The sequence below is a fragment of the Pogoniulus pusillus genome, chromosome 29 (genome assembly GCF_015220805.1).
Source record: "Pogoniulus pusillus isolate bPogPus1 chromosome 29, bPogPus1.pri, whole genome shotgun sequence".
NCBI lineage: Eukaryota > Metazoa > Chordata > Aves > Piciformes > Lybiidae > Pogoniulus > Pogoniulus pusillus.
In genome coordinates, this window is record NC_087292.1 from 7,764,112 (window position 1) to 7,786,450 (window position 22,339).

Below are 22,339 nucleotides of genomic sequence, written 5' to 3' on the forward strand. Positions count from 1 at the left end.
GCTAAACTTCTCTATCTGACCATCTTTGCACTTACTCTTTTGATTTGGTGGCTACCAGAAGCCTAAGTGGCCTTCGTGAGCAGAAGGATTGGTTTAAAATCGTTTCCACTTCTGAAAATGGGCGCAGGAAAACCAAGTCCTCATTGATGGAATAGATTTTTCTCCCTGTCTGCAGGCCAGCCATCTGCAAATGAAACAAACACCAGAGGAAACTTCAGATCACTGGCAGCATCTCTTAAGTTCAGGCTTCAAAATTCAACTGTTCTCTACTTAGGGACTTTCCTAGGATTATTGTCATATGGAATGCTATGTATGAAGTGTTGGCTCAGCAAACCATTTGTCAGTCACCCTTAAAGTTGCCTGCTTTTACTGAAAACAAAGAGATTTTACCACTATCAGTATAAATATGCCAGTGCTCAGATATACTTTCTGCTTTTATGGTACTTTTTTTTTAATAGGGGCTATTATAAAGCAGACTATAACAACTGAAAAAAAAGAGAGGGAAGGCAATTAAAAGATATGGAGTTGTAACAGACTGGCTGCAGCACCCAGTGAGATGCAGAAGTGTAAGGCACAGGGAGTCAAGGGCATAGTTTTGAACCATTAGCCATACAAGGCAAATCTACACCTAGTCATGTACATAAATGTAACCTGATTTTATGTTTAAGCTGTTCATGGCCTGTGCATATGGGACATATATCTGTGCACATAATCATGGCAAATCCACAAATGCAGGAGGCACAAAGTCACATATAAAATCCTACAAACCAGCAACTTCTCAGTCAAAATCTGCTGCTCTGCCGGGATACATCTGAGCAGGCTAAGGAAGATCAGACAGGGTGTCTAATGACCCTGCAGTGTCACAGAGCTAAATAACGGATGCTCCTTATGACAGCTCAATGCAGTTGTCTGGATCCAGGCCACTGCTTTTTCCCAGACACCAGCAGCTTGCTCTTTGCTGTTCATCTGCATGGCCACTGGCCAACTGGCTGCCTGCTGAACACGCTCTGTTCAGACATCAGACATCTGCTTGTCAGTCGGCTGTTCAGAGTGAGACAGCAACCTCACCTCCCAAAAGGCTCATTTTTTTCACTGTTGCTTCCTTTTGACACTGTCATCCCTAAACCCGCTCCATTATCACAACCTGTGGGAATAAGTCCAGCTACAATTGCTGTACAAGGGATCTGGCTGAGAGCAGAAGATAAGGCACAAACTGAGGAGACAGACTATCTGGATTTTCTTCTGAAGAAACAAGAACGTGGGACATGCACAGGTGTGCCACCATCCACATCAATGAACCACTACTATATGATTTTTTTGTGACACTCCATTTAGGCAAGTTGAGCAAGTGCTAAGTTACAGGCAGCTGCTGCCAGGAGCATGGAGGGACAATTCCTACAGGTGAGAATCTCAGGTTGAGGGCTGCTCATCCTCCAGCACCAGGAGAGAAAGCGCAAGAGTAGTGCTCAGTACAGCACTATTCCAACTAAGGGCCAAAACTGAGAAGCTGAACACACAGGCACATCAGGCAGAGTTAAAGCATCCTGTCAGTAGGGGAATTTCATGTTCCATCAAGTCTTTTGTTAACAACTTTTAAAGACAATTTGCAAAGCACTTCTGGCATAGGTAAATCTAAAAAGCAGTTCCTGTAAAGTCTTGAGAAAAAAAAAAAGGCAAATAATACAAAGAGCAATGCTTGTCTTGAAAAAAAACTCCTAAAGACCCTTGTTGCACATGCATGAAGCTGAGTGCTCTGTATGGCCACAACCTGTGCCCAACAATGTTGTTCCAGGTGTATGTGCTGGTTTGAGGCTAATTGGAATATTTTGCTGAGAGAAATTAAATCCTTAGCTGTCAGAAGAAAGAAAAAAACAACAGGACCCTATACCACTCATTCTTCTTCTACTGAGAAGTGCAACTATCCAAATATAAATAAGACACTCAGTTCTCAGTTCTGCTCATTCTCTCTGGTGGTCTGTGTGTGGTTGCCACTGCCTTAACTCTAATCTGACCTAACCCTTTATCTCCCCTAACCTTCTTGTCGTGTCTTTGACATCTCACCTCAGATCTCTCCAGATTTATCACACAAGATATATGGGGACTGACCTGGTTATTTCTGAAAGGAGGGAAAGAGCAGGGAGAGGGGAGGAGGTTTGGGTTGGGAGCCTCCTGGCAGTCTGGTTTTGGGAGGAATTTTGTGTTTCTGTATTACTTTTAACTTATCTATAACTGTAAATATTTGTGTATATTGTGTATATATATGCTTGTAAATTGTGCTAAGCTGTAAATATAGCTTCATCCCTTAACTTCCAGCCAGCAGAGTCTAGGTCTGGGTAAATTCGTTGTGTGTGTGGACAGGTAACTCCCAAACCATCACAGTGTACTAGGAACTGAACTCGGAGTGAATGTGCTAATCTTGAATAAACCTATGCAAGTCATAGATTTGTTCTTGCTAAATTGGTGAACCTGGAATCTTACTCTGGCTTAAAGTCTGACAGGCCTAATGAATGTGCACTGTGATGGGGACTATAAAACCAAACTGTATGTATCAATATTTGTCTGAGGAGTGTGACAGCAGGCATAGGATCTCTAAACGGCCTGTAGCTGCTAAGTCACACAGAACCACATACTGAAAATCTTTGTACTACCACAAAGTAATTTAAAAAAGCTGTAGAATGTAATGAAATGCATGCTTGCTGAGCTGACAGCCCTCTAGTTCAGAGAGAGGCAGATTTAGTTCTTTTCTGGAGCAATATTTTAAGATCCAGTTGAAAATGCAGGTTGATGGTCACAGACACTTTGTCTTGGAAGATGAAGAAAAAGATTCCCTAGAAAGCCGTGTGCTCCTATTGTCTTAAAATACAACAGATTTGCAGACAATTCACAAGCACCTAACCTAAGAAAGGGCAGAAGGATTAGCTGTCAGGCAACAGCCTCCAGCAGAGCTTTGCACTAATAAAACTTTTGGCCAACTCGTGTTGATTTTGAGCATAAAGTACAGACTAGGATTGGTTTCTTTGGTGACCATAAACCAAACAAGAATCAGGATTACTGAAATCACTTAGTTCTATTATTAAGCTTCAGTTCAAAATTCCTTCCCATTTGACTCTCTTAACTTGCTAAAATCAGTCTGTCCACTTCAGCTGCTTGCACTGGGCGAGTTATCCAGGAGTTGTGAAGCCTAAAAGCAGGGACCAACAGATAAACGTGGTCATTAAAATCAATTCTGTTAATGGTTGTCTTGGGCTTTTAATAAAAGGTACCATCCATGTGCTGCTATAATGTACTGTGAAATATCAGACATCATTTATCTTCACAGGTGCTAAAACTCACAGAATCACAGTGTTAGGGGTTGGAAGGGACCTTGCAAGATCATAGAGTTCAACCCCTCCCTGCCAGAGCAGTATCACCTGGCGCAGAACACACAGGAATGCATCCAAGCGGGTTTCAAATATCTCCAGAGCACCTGAAAAAAGCACCTAAACAGCATTTAAAAGTAGGATTTTCAGGCTGCCTATGCTTATTTTGGCAAATGCAGAATGATGTTGTGTTATGCACATGAGGGTTTTGTATGGATAAAGAAATGATTATGAAATATTCAGATCCTATGACATCTGGGCCATCTACGTGCCTCAAAGAAACAAAGCAAATATGTTCTGTAGAGCTCTTGACAAATACCAAGGAGGGAAATGAGTGCATGCTTTTAAAGGAGAAAATACAAACCTAAAAATACAGCTTTCACCCAAACCCATTTCTCATTGCACATCTTTGCTACCCCAAAACAATGCTACTTTCCCTCCCTCCTCAAATTCAAGCCACTACTGAACCTGAAGTATACTACCATCATGTAGAGATACTGCTGTTGTCCTGTCACTTATCCAAAATATTCAGCAAGTCACCCAAAGATGCCAGAAGACTTTGCAATTTACAGAAACAGTTCATTATCACAGCAATTATAGAAGACACTAAATTTTCTATTGGCTATCATTTTATTTAAGCCAGTTTAATTTTAAAAACAGTTTTGCACCTTTTCAAAGCATTCAAACATTTTTAGGTACGAAATCAAACATGTTTATGGGTGTCACATCTTACCTCTGCAGAGGACCCTCTTCGAACTGACTTCACCACGATTGCTTTGTTCTTTTCTTCTATGTCAAATCCATAGTCATCCTCTTCTGGCAAAATCTTAGAAAGAGCACAAGGTAATGCTTCATAAACATGAAGCAAGCTGAGAAGTTGAAGGATGAATATGAGAAATTGATCATCTCATTCCCAGCCACGATTGACACAGACTTTTGTATCTTAAGGCTGAAAGGGACTACAAGATCATTTGGTCTGATCTCCTATGTAACATAAGCACAAACATTTAATACAGTTATTTCTGTATTGCACCCTCATATAATACCACCACAGAATTTCCAGTGAGTTATCCAGTTGTCATCTGCATGTCTTTAAGTGAAGAAACTATTCCTGCCCTTGAGAGTTTGTTCCAATGGTTAATGAACTCTTATTAGAAACTGCATTTGGCTTTAACTTCTAACCCTTCATTCTTCAATTGAGGTTTAACTTTTAGATTACAGGATTTATCAACATTCAGTATTTTTCCATTAGTGAATGGACTTAAGACATCAAAGTGTCATCATTCATTTATTTTTTTAAATACATCCTGCACAGCCAATAATGAACAATCTGTGAGTCCTTCTTAGCTACTAGTTTCAGATAAATCAGGGATGTTAGGCTTATTTCTTATCAATTATACTACACACAACATAAATCCACATCAGTCTGCTGGGTGAAATTCTGGATGACCAGTGAGAGAAAAATTTCTGACTTGTACATCTCCTTCCTCTAGAGAACAGTCAGAGAAGATTTGTGTTAGGGAAAAATACAAGACACGGCATGGCTTGGCTTGTGCTTTTATGGCTGACATAAGACTTGGTAGTTCTTGCAGCTAAGACTCTGCTTCTCCTTATTTGCACTAAGGTCACACAGACCTGCCTTATAAACATTTTTTTAAAATCATATCAGTCATGGCAAATGTTTAACTCATTTTTTCTAGGGCTTTATTAACTATGGCAGGGGGGAAGCCTAACAACTTCCCATTTTCAAAATATAAAGTCCTTGGTAAACGGACAAGGGAAAATTGTACCTGATAAACATTCTTGCATTTGAGCAATAGTATACATTTGAGAACTCCTGATAAATTAAAACTGTGTTAAAAGCAAAAATAAAACTAGCATGCCACGGGAAAAAAACACTGAGAATTGTTTCCTTCATTCTAATGCTTCATGAACTGCCTGCATCCTGGCCTGGATCAGCAACAGTGTGGCCAATAGGACAAGGGAGGTTATTCTGCCCCTGGACTCAGCACTGGTCAGACCACACCTTGAGTACTATGTCCAGTTGTGGGCCTCTAAATTCAAGAGAGATATTGAGATACTGGAGCTTGTCCAGAGAAGGGCCAAGAAGCTGGTTAGGGGCCTGGAGCACAGCCCTGTGAAGCAAGGATGAGGGAGCTGGGGGTGTGCAGCCTAGAGAAGAGAAGGCTCGGGGTGACCTCATTGCTGTCTACAACTATCTGAAGGGAGGTTGTAGTCAGCTGGGGGTCAGTCTCCTTTGCCAGGCAAGGAGCAACAGAACAAGGGGACACAATCTCAAGTTGTGTCAGGGGAGGTCTAAGCTGGATGTTAGGAGAGAGAGTGATTTGCCATTGGAATGGGCTGCCCAGGGAAGTGGTGGAGTTGCTGTCCCTGGAGGTGTTCAAGAAAAGCCTGGATGAGGCACTTAGTGCCATGGTCTAGTTGATTGGCCAGGGCTGGGTGATAGGCTGGACTGGATGATGTTGGAGGTCTCTTCCAACCTGGTTGATTCTATGACTTTAAAACACTGCCTTTTTCATTTAAGTCAAAGCCATCAGTTAGATTTGTCTTCCTACAGGAATTCATCTCAGGAAAAAAAAAAAAAAAGAGATGTAATAGAATCCTCCCTTCCTGCTGGAGCTGTACATCCATGTTAAAATACGGCATGACATCAAATATCTGCACAGAAAATATCCTCATCAGATAATGCTCAGATGAAATGATGGACAGGAAAGTAGAAAGACTAAAAGGCAAGTCTGCCATTCTTGGATATTTCTAACAGAAGATTTTCAGAAGCAATGCTCTTTCTGCACGTTTAGTAGCAGAACAGCTGAGAAAAGTGGCTGTGCCACTCATTAGATTTGTGGTGTTGCAAGTGCAATGAGCTTCAGCTCAACACAACAGTACTCTCATTACTTGCATTCAGGATTAAACAACAAGTTTCTAGAATAGTGTGTGTCCCCCCACCCCCTGAAATCTCATTTTACCTTCCAAGGTACTGTTCAGTTTCTTTTGTTGGATTTTGAAAGCATATATGGAAAGGGCACTTAATCTGGTGGCTTTGATTTGCCCAATTTAGGAAGCCAACAGCTAAACAAATTAAATGGTCTCTTGGGTCCAGCTACCATTACTATGCATGATGATCTTTTATATGCTATCATTGTTAATAGCCTACCTTTCTCTGTTTGCTAGTACTGCAAAAATGCAGTGTTTGAAAGCAAAGAACTAAAATACTCTTCAGAAACCCCAGGTGCATCATCATAGTGTAGAGAAAACCCTCACACTTTGTAGAGTGATACTCCTGTACTGGGGACACTCATGAAAAGCAACCTCTGGGTGACATTCAGTATGCAGCACTTAGAGAAGGCTGTGGATCATCCTTTAGAACAAAGTGGCAATACCTTGCAGTTCCACAGCTAAATACCTTCATCCCTAAGGAGCCCAAAGCAATTAACTAACTTGCCATCTGCAAGAATTATTTCTATGCCCCTGAAATCCAATCAGTTTTTTGAATGTAAGGCAGCAGCTGCTTCATCTTGAAAGACAACCGCATTAAAAAATGAGACCGTATGAAAAATAAGCACATTTAATCAAAACCAGAGGGCAAAAGTAGTCAGAATATATTCAAGGGGAATTTTGGAGGGGGTTATATATATATGGAGTGGGAGAGAGAAGATGAAAAGCTATGCAAAGGATGTTCTATTACACTGTATCATGCAGAAGCAGGAACTCAACCTAAACTCTTGGGGACATCAGCAGCACAATGCTGCAGATCAGTGACTATTTCCTTCTACATCCTACTCTCACAGCCCTCCAGCATAAACTCTTCTTTGTAAGACATACTTGATCAGTCTGACTTGCTAGGAATTTCTTACAGAGCAGTGACTTATCAGACAATGTCAAAATCTGAATGCTTCACAGAACTGATGAGGTTTCTGCGATACTCAGCAGCATTCACTTTAAGAGATCTATTTTTCTACCACCTCATCTCCCAGGTTATTCCAGTCTTTCCAGCCTTTCAGAAGTCAACAGCTCTGGGGCACTAAAACAAAATTTGAGAAGACAACATTTCTTTTTCCAGTGAGAAGCTGAAAAATCTAAGCCTCCTCTACTGCTATTATCTTTGCAGATGTTTTGCCACATTATCAAAATAGGTTTAATATACAAAATGGATCAAAGTTCCTTCTGGTTTGAGAGCTTTGAAATTGAGCACTGAAATAGAATTGTTCCTTCTGAACAGTGGAAGATTTACAGTTTGAAGGATGATCTTCACTTCAGAACTCACTGTAATTTCTGCTATCTAAATCCACTCAAAGGCCTTTTCTGGACACATGCACCTGGATGATGAATGTCTCTTGTTACTGACTTGCCAGTCTGTCATCTCCTGGGGAGATCAGAAATCCCTAGAGGAGGGACTCTAGTTAGTGGCTCTCCAAGGGAAACATCCGAGGGATGTTTCAAATCAATGATTTGAATTATCAAGATAGAGTAGACTGTGGTAGGCTTGTACAATGAAGAACAAAGGGAAATCTCTTCTGTGCTTTTTCTCTGCTGAAATTTTGCAGACTTAGGTCATTTTATATTAGCATGGCACACAAAAAATAATTCTCCTAGTGCTAATTAAAGATGGAAGAGATTTTTATTAAGGACCAAGTGTGACTTTGAGTAATACAAACCACTGTTATTTATTAATGATTAGAACAGAAGAAATGCATTCTATACTTTTCTAAGAATTTTAAAGTGACTGCTGTATTTTTTTATATTAGCTGGTTTGAAATGCAGAAGATACAAATTCAAAGGATAATGTTACCTGTTAGCTAAAAACTTGGTATTTGAAGTGCTGAAGTTCAAGGGCCCTCCCATTTTCAGGACTGATTCTAAATGTAACAGCAGTAGCAAAGCCGTATGAACAGATGAGACAGCATCCTGATTCTCAGGTGGTCATCTGAGGCATGGAGTGCTCTAAGGTCCTTCTTAGGGCACACAGTAAGTTTAGTGAGAAGTCAAGCTAAAACCTAGAGGGCCCTGACTTCTGTGCTCAGACCATTGGCTTTCACCCAGCATGCCACAGTCCTGAGGCCCCTGCTCCAAGCCAGCACCAGTTTAGAGAACGCTACATAAAAGGTACTCAGGCATTATCTTCAGAAATCACAGCCACCAGGTAAGTGACATGCTGGAGCCTGCTGGGGAGTCTTGCACTGTGTGTGTACTAAACCTTTGACAGCACCCCCTCACCACAGGCAAATACCCTTGTGTGACACTCGGCTTTGATTCGTGTCAAGGTTGGCTTGGGCTAACAAGTAGAGGTGCTGATCACAAGTTAGCAGCACACTGCAGTAACCAACTCACAACATTTGGAATTGATCCAAAATCCAAATTCTCTTCAGCCATGCAAAGAATGTTGTATATTTTCTCAGTTTGTCAAGATTTGTGTCCCTCAATGAGAAACAATTGCACAAATAAATGAGTATTAAAGTTTGTTTGACGTGGGGTTTTTCAGACTGAAAGCATGCATTTCCTTGGCATTTCCAATGACTGGCAAATCTCTGTTGAGTTTTGATTTAATAAGGCCAAGCTCTTCTGTCCTAGAGCAAACTTGGATAAAGATGGTGGGGAAGATGTCCATTAAACAGCTGGCATTCCACAGCAGTACGAAAGTATGTTTCAAAAGCCAGTGCTGAAGAAACTCCTATGGTGGGATCAGGGAGTGGGAAGGATCAATGCCTTGAGTGTAAAGAAGCAGGTAGTGATGCTCCACAGGCAGCAAAGCCTAAGGATTCCAGCTGCTCCTAACTGCTAACAATAGAAGTCAGGCACAGTTTCTTTAGTGGCTAAGTGTAATGCATCTACTGTATGCTATTTGTGGGGTCTTCTTCACACACACTCAGGGGACTGCTAATTTATTTGTGAAAATGAGAGTACCTCAGAACTTCAGCATGACTAATAATCTTCTGACAAAAGTCTGTGCCCTCTAAGGACATTTGTTACTCATCAAGTGCTCTTCATTTCAGGTTGTTTACTTTGAGACAAGACTGTCTTTTGACAGAGGCTGACTGATGCATTTCAGAACTACAATAACAGTAATATAGAATTTACTCCTGCTGTAAATAATTTGTTACCAAATTATGGAGTGGCTGGAAGGACCAGTTAGGGATTATGATCAATCACTAGTAAAGAGGCCATGTGCAAGTCTGTTTGTTCTGTTTCTTTAAAGAGTATCAATAAATTATTATTACATTGACAGAAAACAGACTCAAAGACCTCATTTCACAGCTAACATATTACACTCTAGTTTTGGCATTTTAACAGAAGTGCCTTGAACTGACAGAAAAAAGTGGAAGAAAGATATTAGTCAACCTGTTTTCTCAAACTGTCTTGTTTTGATAAGGTGGAAAACTAAAAATACCTGCACAATGGCAGTTCCCACCAACTCACACTAAACGTTGCTGAGTGCTTTGCAACCACAGTAAAATAAAAACCAAACCCAAGTGTATCAACTTTAAATTGTTTTGCTTGATCTAACAATGCTCCTCCATGAGGCTAATCCCTTTAACCTGACATCTCTGTTTCTGGCACTAGATGCAAAGAGGAATAATTCTGAGGGACTACAGTGCTTTAAATATTACTTCTGGCCATTTTTCAATCGACTTTCTCTCAAATTTTTCCCTTCTCCTGTATTATGAAACACCACTAGTTTCACAGAAACACCAAGGTTTACATTAGTATGTTTCTTACCAGAAGACTCTTTCCCAGGATGTTTTCCACAAGCTTGAAGTCATTACGCAATTGTTTGCTCTTTGAACTGGTGCCTTCCATCTCTTCATCAGCATAAAAGCGGAAATACAGGGACTCATCCTTGAATTCACTTTTCTCCAGAACTGGAAGCAAGATATGAATTCGAGACATGCATTTACACAGAGAAAGGAAGACAGAAAGGAAAAAGAAAGTTAAAGGAAATCCTAAAGTTTCCCCCTGTCTTTACAGAACAAAGACCAGATGTATCCCTATCAGCCAGCTCTTCATCCCTCTGTTTTTAAGCTACTACTGTATTTTAGGGGTATACTTTTCCTCACAGTGCACATAATGCATCATGATACACTGTTTGACCTCCCTGGCATGTAGAAGGCATACAAAATGCAAAAGACCCTTTTAGAAGAAAGCTGCTACTCAAAACCTTGCACTCCTTTCCCACATCACAATGAACAGGGTACAACTGTAAAAGGAGTGAAGGAGGGAGAAATGGCTGTTTGAAGGTAAGTGAAATGGATAAACAGACTAAACAAAAAGGAATTGAGAGGAAAGGAGATCTGTAGAATTCTGAGGGAGTGACAGTTCTTTACCACATTTTTCAAATATGATACCTGCAGGCTTCAAACAAAAACACCAAGTGACAAATTCAAAACCTGAGGAACAGCTTCTTCCTTCAGCAAGTACTTATACCAAGGAAGTCCTTGCCAAAGAATGTGATGAATGCCAAAAGCTAACAGATAAAACTCTTTAAAGAAAAACAATTCTTACCAAGTACTAGGCAAAATCTCTGATAGTTTACAGTAATCTGATCTCAAAACCACTATTCAAAATATGCAGAGCAAATGTTATTTATGACTAAAACTGGATGTTTCACTGGATTAACTGTGTTTTTCTCTTGGGACTTTATATGTGTTATTTGATACTGATACAGATGTGGTTTGTTTACACTCCCAATTTAGCAGCAGCATCACTGAGGATGGATGATGTCTAACTTGGCAATTCAGGACTTACGATTTGGAAGCTTCAGAGTCTCTGCACTGAGAATTGTGCTTGGTGTCCAAGCATCAAGGACAAGGTAATTTTTCACTAAGAATTGTCAGGTACAAAGTAATTTCAGGATAGTACTTGGCTTGCTCATTGTTTGGATGGCTGTGAAGGAGCCTGCGATCACTTCAGGGCTCATTGTAACTATTAGCAAGAAAATTCACCAGGAAAGGTGGCAGGTTAGACATTCTGTGTAAGCTTAAGATCACTTCTAGGGGGATATGTTGGGATGCCTACAATTGTACACATATCAGCATGTATGCCACGGCCTACAGAAAAGGGTTTCTCAGGCACTCAGCTAGTCTGACAGACGTAAGTGCTCCTTCAGTTGGCTGTAGGAAGCAATACTGATGCATTACCATGATGCATGAAGCCATTATTGCAGAGTCCAACACCCAGCGCAACAGCTTCCTCCCGAGTCTGACAGTCTCCCTAGAAACAACAGGATAAATATTACATCTCAGATGACTTCCTAAACTCAATTATTCCTCTTCCCCACCACAGAGCTTTTGTCTCCGAAATTAGCAGGATGCTCTTGGTAGGGAAAAACATCAAGAAATTAAACTAGCTACCCTGTTGCCTAAATCCCATTCAGCTCTTGCCTCCTACAGGAAATAGAGGACAACTAGGATTCTGCAAAGCACAAGAGCATATAATCCAATGTACAGGATTTTATTTGCAATCATAGTGTCAGACTTTAAAAACCATTAGCCACAGATAATAAAATTCATTATTGGAAAGAAGTTGACAGATCTTATCTATATTCAACCAAAGTGAACCCTGTGTGCATGAACTCCAAAGGGCAGATTGGTTCAAACTGCAGTGACATTGTTTACTTACACAGCAGACCTGTGAACAAAAGACTTCAGTTCCTCACTACCTGAAGCCTTGAGTGTAGTATTTCAAAACAGGTGCCAAAGAGAACTTGCAAAACCTACATATTTACCTGAAATGTCAGTTAAACAGAAATCACATCTAATTTTCTCTGTGCACCTGCTAATTTGCAGCCACAAGTGAAGATTTTATGAACAAGGTGGTAATAGTTTTTAGGCAGATCTCTAAGTTCTAAATAATGCTGGTAAAAGTCAAGAGGAACTGTTAGCCTTACCCAGAACACGAAAAACATTAACACTGGTCACTTAATGTAAGGTTATCTCCTTCCCAGTCCCCAGACAGGCACAATAGAACCTGGGATCTGCTCCCTAAAAGTAGATGGTCAGCTCTCTCCAGCAGGTCAGGGACCTGCTGCTTTGGCAGAGGAACAATTTTAGTGCTTTACTTCCAGCTCTAATAAACGAGAAGCTGTATCCTACACAAGTACTTCACCTTCTTTCCCCCCTCCACCTGGAGACTTGGATATCCTGAACCTTTAGCAGCCTACAGAGTAGTAATGTACTGACTTTGCTTTAAGCAAACAATCTTGCAGTCCAAAAGACCTCTGATCTTGTGAGCAGAACACAAGTCCTACCTTCAGCCCTGCTATGGAGAGCAATAGCTATGTGCCAGGCCAGTACTGGCAAAGAACATTGCTGTAAAGATACTAAATACACAGAAAAAAAGGATCAGCATTTGCCAGTCAGCAGCACTCCTGCCTTTTTTTTTCTCTATAGAAAGTCTCTTAACTAGACAGGCATGACGTTCACAAAATAAGAACTAAATACTGTTGGCTTGGTAGGAAAAAGATCAAGGTAGCTGTGGAGAAACTGCATTTCATAATCAGATACAGAAAGCCAAGCAAAAGGCTTTAATAAAACTGAAGTTTAACTTTTAGCATAAACTACTTTCAAGCCTTTGTAAGCCTTTCCTCATTTTCAGCATCCTGTCATGCGACAATTCTCAACACTCATGTCACTTTTTGGGATAAATGGGTGGTTTACTTTACAGAGGCTGGGACTTAAAAATCTAATTTATTATTTCAATTATAAATAAACTGGAGGAGAAATGCTTTATTATGTTACTCTCTTAACTTTTAGGAATCCACTTTTGCTTTAGGCAACAAAATCTTTGTGCAGGTTCTAAGCCAGACTTGGCTACTTCTGACGATGTTAACTTAGCCTCAAAACACTCTCCTAGCAGAAGAGTGTTCTCTAATTATAGGTTCAGAGATCATTTCAGCTCATGTCTAAGTACTTTTAAATGTTGGGTAACAATTTAGCTAAATACAATGACAGTAGTAACGAAAACCTTACCAAAAAAAAGAACCACTTAAAATCAACAACCTTGACAAAACATTTCTTTTATAACATTTTCACACAGAAATTGAATGTGAAAGTAGATATGCTATTTTTGACAAGATAATTGAGGTTTATTTAAACATAATCACTGATTTTGAGTGAGAAGTATAGGAACAGTTTACAGACAGTACCATAGTGAAGAATCCTGTCCAGAGCACACTATTACCATTACTACTATGACTGCTGTCACCATTACTATTATTACTGTTGTTGTCCAGTTGTGGTAATGATATGATGTCTAAAGCCCTAATCATGGTCCATGACTGTTCAAAGATGTATAAGCCCAGCAATTAAGTTAGTCTCAACTTAGATGGCTTACAGCCCACATGTAGGAGAAAAGAAAGCATATGAACACAGGTAAGAACAGCAACCAAACCACTTTAAATATTTTGTTGATATCATGGAAGAGGAAAGTTTCAAGATTATAAATGCTCTTTCCAAGTGGGAAGAAAGCTTAAGGTAATGCAATCCACAGAGGTGCAATATATACTGCAACACACTACCTACTGCCACAGATGGATGGCAGTAGGTAACAGACCCAACAGAGCAAAAGACCCAAAGAATCTCACCAGCAGGCTTCTGCTTTGCATTTGTCCCTTTACTTTCTCTTATAAATGTATATAGGGACCATAATATAATTCATAGACGCTTTCCATCTAAATTCATGGGTACAGATCAGTGATTTCTCCTTTCAGGCTCTGACTGCTGAATCCATTTCTCTGTTACATTCAAAAGATCACTGAAGTAATGCCTACAGAGAACTAATACAGCATTATGTTTTCCAGGATTTGATTTTGTGCCTCTAGACAAGGCATAAACACTTCCAGCTCAAAAGAGCAATGAAGATCCTACATGTTTCTCTCCATCATCATATTTAATGATTTATCTTAGTGTCTCATGCATAATTTGCTGAAGACATACTAAGAGGGTGACTGTAATAGGGTCCAGCTATTGTGAAGAGCTATAAACAACAAAAAGACATGATGCAAATTAAACAAAATCCCCAACTCATCCCTTGATCACACTCTCCTAAGTGCAAGAACCCCCTGATAGTGAAAAATTTCTGCTAGTATATCACAGGGCACTTACTAATAAACTTGACAGTTAAAGATAGTCCTTGATGATAGTCCTGCAGACCCATGATGTCTACAGAGCCAAAATGCACTGCACATCTAATAACAGAGATCTTAATGCCTATCCTGTCCCAGACTAAGTGCATACAATACATAGGGGATAATCACAAATATCACATTAGAATACAAGTGTTCAAATGTACACAAGATTAAACCTTGCTGAGGACCAAATTTATCTCTGTCAGGAGTACAATAGCAATTTCCATGTAGGAGGATCAGGGTACAAAATACAGTAGACAATTTCTTTGATCATTACAAAAGTTCTTACACTTTTTCTCTGTTCAGTCTTATCAACCTGTAAAGGTCAAGGAAATTAAAATCTGTTTTCTTATTAGGGAGGGCTCCCACCAGCATTTATAATCTAAACTGCAAACAGAAACAAGAGACTACCTCTTCAGGAGGCCTCGTGGGTTTTGTGCACCATTTCTAAACTGAAATCATGATGCAAAATAATTGTCAGAACCAGATAAAAATATCCCAGCATTTTTGTGTAACAGGTAGTGATCAGATCAGACGCCATCACCAAGGCCCTCAGGAAGAGATGTCTAAAGTTACTCTGAAAGATCTATGCAGTTAAATGAATGCACAAAAGCTCAGTATTCATTAGTTTCCACTAACATCTGTTGTTAGTTAACACAGCCCAAATCTAAGTGGCTGCTAGAAAACAGTTCAATCTAGAAAGAAAACTCTAAGCAAATCTCCCTGAAAATGACTATTTGTATGGATCTGTGGGCAAAGATCAACAGTGATTTAAATGTTTAGCAGTGTTCCCCTTTGAGGACAGAAGAAACTCTCCTCATCTTTACATCTGTACCCATGCACAGATTGGTCTGCGGACAAAGACACAATACAACTTACACAGCTTTCCATGTCTCCACATCTGGCTTTAGTACAGCCTGGCTCGATCTTAATGAAGAGTGCAGTAAACAGGAGAACTAGCAGCTACATTAACCTACCACAATGATGAAAAATGGGGAAAGAAATGAGCTGCCCTTTCCAGACCAAGAGCTGATGTTTTACTTTGCTATCTGAGCCTTTCCACTGCCCACAGCTCTATGATTAACTGTTGTATTGGCCAGATTAGTCTGATTACATCTCTCTTCTTTCACCAAAGCAGACTTTTTTCCCCCCCTCTCAGCTTTCCATGAAGAAGACCCAGTTAAAATCACATGCAACTGGTATCAGAAACGCAGGACTAATATCCTTGCTGTCCTCTGTGCTCTTAACAGAGAAAAACCCTAAATCATATAAACCTTATTACTGTAGAAAGATGTCAAATGCAATTGCAGGAAACATTTCTGAAGGACAACATCTCTGGTTGTCAGAGGCCCGCTTCTCATTCAAAGCAGCTTCTATGCCATTTTGACCGTGTAAGTCTTAACGTGATTGTGAATCAGATCATCACTTAAGACAAAACTAGGGTGTGCAGTTGACTATGATGGTGAGCAACAAGGCACACTCTCCCTTCACTACTTCAGGTTATCAAAGCTAAATGTTTGATTTCCCAAGTTACAGGCTCTTCTCCACAGGATAAATGTGGAGAAACTACAGATTCTAAAGAAAATAATGCAATTGCTGGTATAAAACTGTAGACTCATTTCTCATCAAAACTGTACCACACCTATCACGAGGTTAAATGAGATCAACACTGCTTCCAAAAATCACAAGAAACAAAAAAAAGTCCTGATAACAGCCAGTTCACCACTCCTAGGCCTAACAAAGAACTTTCTTCCTCTTGATACTGCCAAATAACAAGTTTTCACCAAATGAACAATAGCAGAAAGCATAAGATTATAAATTCAAAGAATCAGAGCATGTTTATTTCTGTTTCAGTGTTCCCAAATAAATGTATTCTATTTATTTTCAACTGGAACTGGTAAATTAAGCTCCTTGGCAGTATCTTCACATTTTCTTACCTGTGCAATGAGCCAATCCACTAGTTTACTTGCAGGGATTACTGATTTGTAGGTCTTTAGGTGGTAATCACGGTCTCTAAGAGAGAGAATTGTCATGAAATTAGGACAAGAACTATAGATGGGTAAAAAAGGAGACTCCCAGTCACATACAAATAAGACAAAAAATAAGAAGCAGATATCCTTTTTCTTTCAAAGAAAGGACCAGTTTTTAAACTTTTCTAACAACTTCAATTAGGAAGATTCTTCAGACCAGTACAGAACAGTGTTATTTCCTATTTCTTAAGAATTTGTTTCAAGCCCTCTTCAGAGATCTCATAATCCTGCCAGAGACAACAAGGACATTCTTTTCACAGATGTACTAAGCTGCTCCTTTAACTTAGGTTAGATATTGCCACCATCAGTCCTGCTGAAAGCCACATTCTTCTGGCCCCGAGTCATCTTCTAGTTTCCATCCTAAATCCATCCAATCTCCAGTTTTATGTCTCCTGGCTCAGCGCAAGCCTCATCCATAAGCTTCAGTAGTTCTCTAGTGTTTACCCATTGATGTATTCATCAACAGCGATGCACATATTCCCTCTGTGCCCCCTTTTTACTAGGCTCACTGGATTAGGCATCTTTCAGCCTTCTCTGTCAAGAGAGATTTTTCCTGATTCTCTGCTGAAGGAAGTAAAATCTGAACAGATGCAAAGTATCAGAGGGCAACCAGATACAAATAGGAGTGCACAGTGTTCTTTCATGGCATCAGCAAATTTCAGCTACTGTAAATAAAGAAAGATTCACTCTGATATGGGTCAAGAACTGGCTGAAGGGCCAGTTCTTGTCCCCTACAGGCTGGGGACAGAGTAGCTGGACAGCAGCCAGGAAGAAAGAGACCTTGGGGTACTGATAGATAGTAGCTGAACATGAGCCAACACTGTGTCCAGGTGGCCAGAAGAGCCAATGTCATCCTGGCCTGGATCAGCAACAGTGTGGCCAATAGGACAAGGGAGGTTATTTTGCCCCTGGACTCAGCACTGGTCAGGCCACATCTTGAGTGCTGTGTCCAGTTCTGGGCCTCTCAATTCAAGACAGATGTTGAGGTCCAGAGAAGGGCAACAAAGCTGGTGAGGGGCCTGGAACACAGCCCTGTGATGAGAGGCTGAGAGGCTGGGAGTGTGCAGCCTAGAGAAGAGAAGGCTCAGGGGTGAACTAACTGCTGTTTACAACTACCTGAAGGGAGGTTGTAGCCAGCTAGGGGTCTGTCTCTTCTGCCAGGCAATCAGCAACAGAACAAGGGGACAAAGTCTCAAGCTGTGCCAGGGGAGATCTAGGCTGGATGTTAGGAACAAGTTCTTCACAGAGAGTGATTTGCTATTGGAATGGGTTTCCCAGGGAAGTGGTGAAGTCACAGTCCCTGGAGGTGTTCAAGAAAAGCCTGGATGAGGCACTTAGTGCCATGGTCTAGTTCACTGGACAGGGCTGGGTGTTAGGTTGGACTGGATAATCTTGGAGGTCTCTTCCAATCTGGCTGATTCTATAATTCTATGATTCTTCTCAGAGCCAAAGAGAGAATTGATGTTTTTAATCTTTCATAAAAATACTTCTAAAGAATTTTGATACAAATTTAAGAGGGCTACATGGCTCAGGACACTGGGCTCTAACACCTTTCACCTCCAGGTCACTGGATTTAATCCAGCTCATGAAAGGATGAAAAGCTCTTTCCATTTCAAGGCTGTTTACTGGCCCGTGTGAAATAAGTTTGATGGTCTTGATCCAGTTCCTAGTTCCACATCACAAAAGCCATTACCACAATTAATTTGCATTCATTGGCTCCGTCTTGTTAAGAGTCTCAGTAGAAAGGCCAAACGTTGAATGGGCTATGAAGAATTAATTCCTGTCTCACCCTTGGAGGTGGTCCTTCGATTTCAAGCTGGAGCTCCACTGGCAAAACTGTGGCAGGAAACTCTCACAGCCACTGTGCCTGTTTTACAATCCGGATGTATCTACCGAGCAGCTCGAGAGGAGACTTTATTCTTCAGTTCTGTCAAATCAGCCTCTTTCACTAGCACCACACTACTGGATGTCTCCTTTTTTTCTAAAAATCTAACATCAAAGCATCATCTCAAATTCACCCTACTCATGTTTCTTTCTCTAATCACCTACAAATACACTGTGCCAGGCTTTTGTAAAGAAATGCAGGAGAAATACCTGTGTGTTTGCAGAGAATGGGGTGGGAGAAATAGCAAAGAAAGCAGGGCTTTCAGAACCAGGGACAAAACCAAACCAAACAAACGAAAAAACATGACAGCATTTCCAGAAATATGTGTCCTCAGAACAAAAGCCTTCCTCATAGTGCTTGCACACATTTTTGACTTGTCTTCCAGAAAGCCAGCACAAAGCTGTGGGAGTTTTTGGGGCAGTTTTTCCCCTCACACTCTTATCTTGAGAAAATGTGCTTTTGAAATGTTAGAACAATAAAGCAAAGTATCAACAAATTTAGTACTAATGAGTAGGGGTTTCCAGATTGCAAAAAGCAACTCCCAGCATTTTCATACTGATGCTGACACAGAGCTAGAGTTTTGAATAAGCTGGCATGAAGACCTTGGTCCAAGGCCCAGTCTTTCACTGCTTGTAGTTACATGCTTGTTAGGGTGAATATGTCAACCTGAGTTCACTGTCTTTTTCCCCATTTCAAGCTAGCCTGAACAGGAGTAGACCACAGAATGTCATCCAGAACCATAAGCTGCAGGTGATTAGACAAACAGATATTGGAATCATTCAAATTTTGGCAGTACCTTGCTGCCTCATAGGAGCTGGAGGAATATAATGTTCTTTACAAAGTCTAGTCCATCTACACACAGCTTCAGGTTTTATTCCACTTCAAACTGGGCTTTGTTTGTTTAGTGTGCTTTGAAGAAAGGAATCCTAGCATTACACTGGAATCTGTTTACATCACTTCAGCATCTGTTTACATTTTCTATAGTCCAAATAATACAGCAGCTAGAGCCATACCACAGCCTGCCCTGAATCAGTAGTCACTTATTAATCACATCCACTTTAGCTCACAGAAAATAATAGAGTCAACAGACACACTTGTGTCATGTTAGCAGCTGTCATGAACAGACAGAGGAAGCCAATGGCAGGAAGACTGCCACACCAGCATGTCATTCTCCCAGAACCCTGTTCCAATGTCCACTAGTAGAGGTAAAACTAAGCATCCAAACTGCGGTGACAGAAGGGCAGTAAAAGAGCCAAGAAAATAAAGAAAATTACTATTTGTAATAAATCAGAAGAAAGATTTCAATAGTAAAACCAGGTAATACAAAGTTGGAGACCAGGACAGTGCACTTACTTTACTACTGGAGTATAGAGGCAGTGTAGTCTGCAGTAGAGCCTCACACCCTGAAGATGAAGAAGGCAAGATGCATGGTATTATCAGTTTGTTTTTCTCTTTCAATACCTAAAGCTAGCAAAACCTGGACACTGATGTCTCTACTCAGCTGGAATTATCTATTAACTGTTTTTCAAAACAATTCCCTTCTTCTGTCAAACATCATTCTTCCTTCTCTGTCTCCACAAACCAAAAATTGTTCTTTATCTCTAATCACCTCCATTCCAACATTTTCTCCATTAGGCCTTCCTCACAATTAACCCATGAAACCCATGAACTGCTCTCCATAAGAAATCTAATTTATTAAAAGCTATATGGGCAGATATGGGATCACCAGAACTCATCTGACATACAATTATCAAGAGCAGCAGTTAAATATTGATCTCTTCTATCTCCCTGAACCATAATGTCCAGATTTTCAGCAGACATAGTGTTCAAGATCCATTGTTCCTATATTAGGATTGTAATCATTGGTCTTGGGTGCAGTCAACCACAGAGTTATTTATTTCTGGGCTCTGCTTCCTCTTCTTAGAGTGCATGTCTCCTATAGCATTAGGATGGATAGCTTAATACAGCAAAGATAAACAGCATTAAGGATCTCCTAAACAACTGGACAACCACATTCAGAAGCAGAAGAAACTCTTCTGACAGTTCAGGAATGCTAATACAAACCTTGGACATGATATCTTCCAACTCACTTCTTGGCTTGTATGTTCCATCGTCATAGCGAAATCTGTACATCACCTGCTCATTCTTGAACTGGTGTTTATCTGAAACTAAAACACCAGTAGGATAGTTAGAATTAGTCTTTTCTCCCTGCCATGTTCTTCATAGGCCAGTTGGTATGTCCATACCTCAGAGAGGACTCAGCTTTTTAAGTTTCCCCTTAGGGTGTACGTACACACTTAGGTGCACTCCAAACAGCTCCACCAAAAAAGGCATTTTAAGGTACTGCAGCTCCAATGACATTGAAATTTCTTCCTTTTACATCAGATTCAATTCATGTAAGGTTTTGGAAAGAGTCCTAGGGAAGGTAATGGAGACTAAGTTCTGAACAGAGTGCCTGCAGATTCCCACATGAGTTACCATAGCACTACAGTTATTTCTGCAGTTGCTCAACGTTCTACAACTCCAGAAGCAGAAGTATGCTGGTGGGAAGAACTACACCTGTTAAAGGTGTTCTTCTACCATGGTTCTTGCATTTAGGAGTGATTTTCTTCTAAAAATCAAACAGTATTTTTGAGAGACTATTTTTGTCCAGAACAGCCACAGAAGGGCAGTTAAAAATCTTACTGGGTAATGCTATATACTGATAGACTTAAAGGCATAAGGGATGCTTCAGTGCAACAAGGAACTATTTCAAAAGAAGCACTGGTCAAAACCAGGAAAGACTTAAAAACCATACCCCATTTGATACAGATTGGTCCAGAGGAAGAAGGTTGTAGTCTATAGCAGTTATTTGCAGGTTTACCCTGTCTCTGTCCTAAGGTTTCAATAGAACACGGAGGTGGTAAACTAATGCTGATGATAGTAATTTAGCAACTAAGAGAAATTGTTTCACTAATTAGTAAATAAATGGTAATTATTAGCTAAAAGTGACAACAATAGTACAAATTAAAAAGAAATTCTACAATATCTTCCACTTTTTACAGTATGTGGTATAGAAATGTCATTGTTCAGAGCTTAATTTAATGGAGACCAGTTAAAGCTCTGTAGAGAAGGAGGAGCAAGCCTAGAGAACAGCAACCAAAGCAGCAAGCAGATAAGGTGAGGTAGCTTTGTCACTTTAATCTTTCCTGCCTGTGCCAACATAAAGAAAATCACAGCCATATCTTGGTGCTGGAGCACTGTTCAACATTTTAGATGCAATACCTCATAGTGCAGGCACAGCATTTGATGAACTGAGAGAAAACCAGAGATTTACAGTGGTTTAGATACATGTTAACCCGAGTTTGATTAACCTGAGAAAACTGCCTGCACTGGATGACTAAAGGCAATTGAAATGGATTAAGCAGACTCAGAAGTACCAAGACTAGGGTTTAGTGTGCTCCTTGCAGAGTGGGCAAGAAATTCTTTAGAAGGCAGAGACCAGAAGTTCTTAAGATCTTCCCTCAATACGTAAGACATCCTGGTCTTTAACTAAGATTCCTGCTTTTCGTGATATTTTTTGCTGACTTCACAGAATAAAACAACATTCGCAGGACCTGTTGCACATTCTTTTGCCTACAGTAGAATTTCTAAGCTGCATAAGCTACTGAGTCCAACTGTCTACAAGCTTTGGATTTTCTATTTCTAAACCAAATCAAGGACTGAGTCTGCAGAAAGCATCTTTTGTGTCTGGCACATGGTCAACCAGGTTCTGATCACTTCTGCTCTCTGTGACAGGTACCAGAACTTCCACATCAGCCATCCCAGATAAAATAGCCAAAATTAAAGGAGAGAGAGGAAACTGAATGATAAAACATACAGAGCTCAGCATTTAGCAATCTGCCATGGCCCTGCTTCTCAGGCAGGCTGAGAGATCAGCAGTTTT

The 22,339-nt window shown here is 40.3% G+C and overlaps 1 protein-coding gene across 2 annotated transcripts in view; it reads right to left on the reverse strand.

The window, feature by feature from the left end:
- Nucleotides 1-22,339, reverse strand: part of PREX1 (phosphatidylinositol-3,4,5-trisphosphate dependent Rac exchange factor 1) — a 157,492-nt gene that overhangs the window by 28,046 nt on the left and 107,107 nt on the right. For both annotated transcript variants that reach the window (XM_064167903.1, XM_064167902.1), the window contains exons 12-18: nt 20,479-20,582; nt 19,768-19,817; nt 16,437-16,512; nt 11,513-11,585; nt 10,095-10,237; nt 4,093-4,185; nt 36-184 (exon numbers count right to left, since the gene is read on the reverse strand). In XM_064167903.1, the coding sequence (XP_064023973.1) occupies nt 36-184; nt 4,093-4,185; nt 10,095-10,237; nt 11,513-11,585; nt 16,437-16,512; nt 19,768-19,817; nt 20,479-20,582 (688 nt within the window). The remainder of the gene's footprint in view (nt 1-35; nt 185-4,092; nt 4,186-10,094; nt 10,238-11,512; nt 11,586-16,436; nt 16,513-19,767; nt 19,818-20,478; nt 20,583-22,339) is intronic.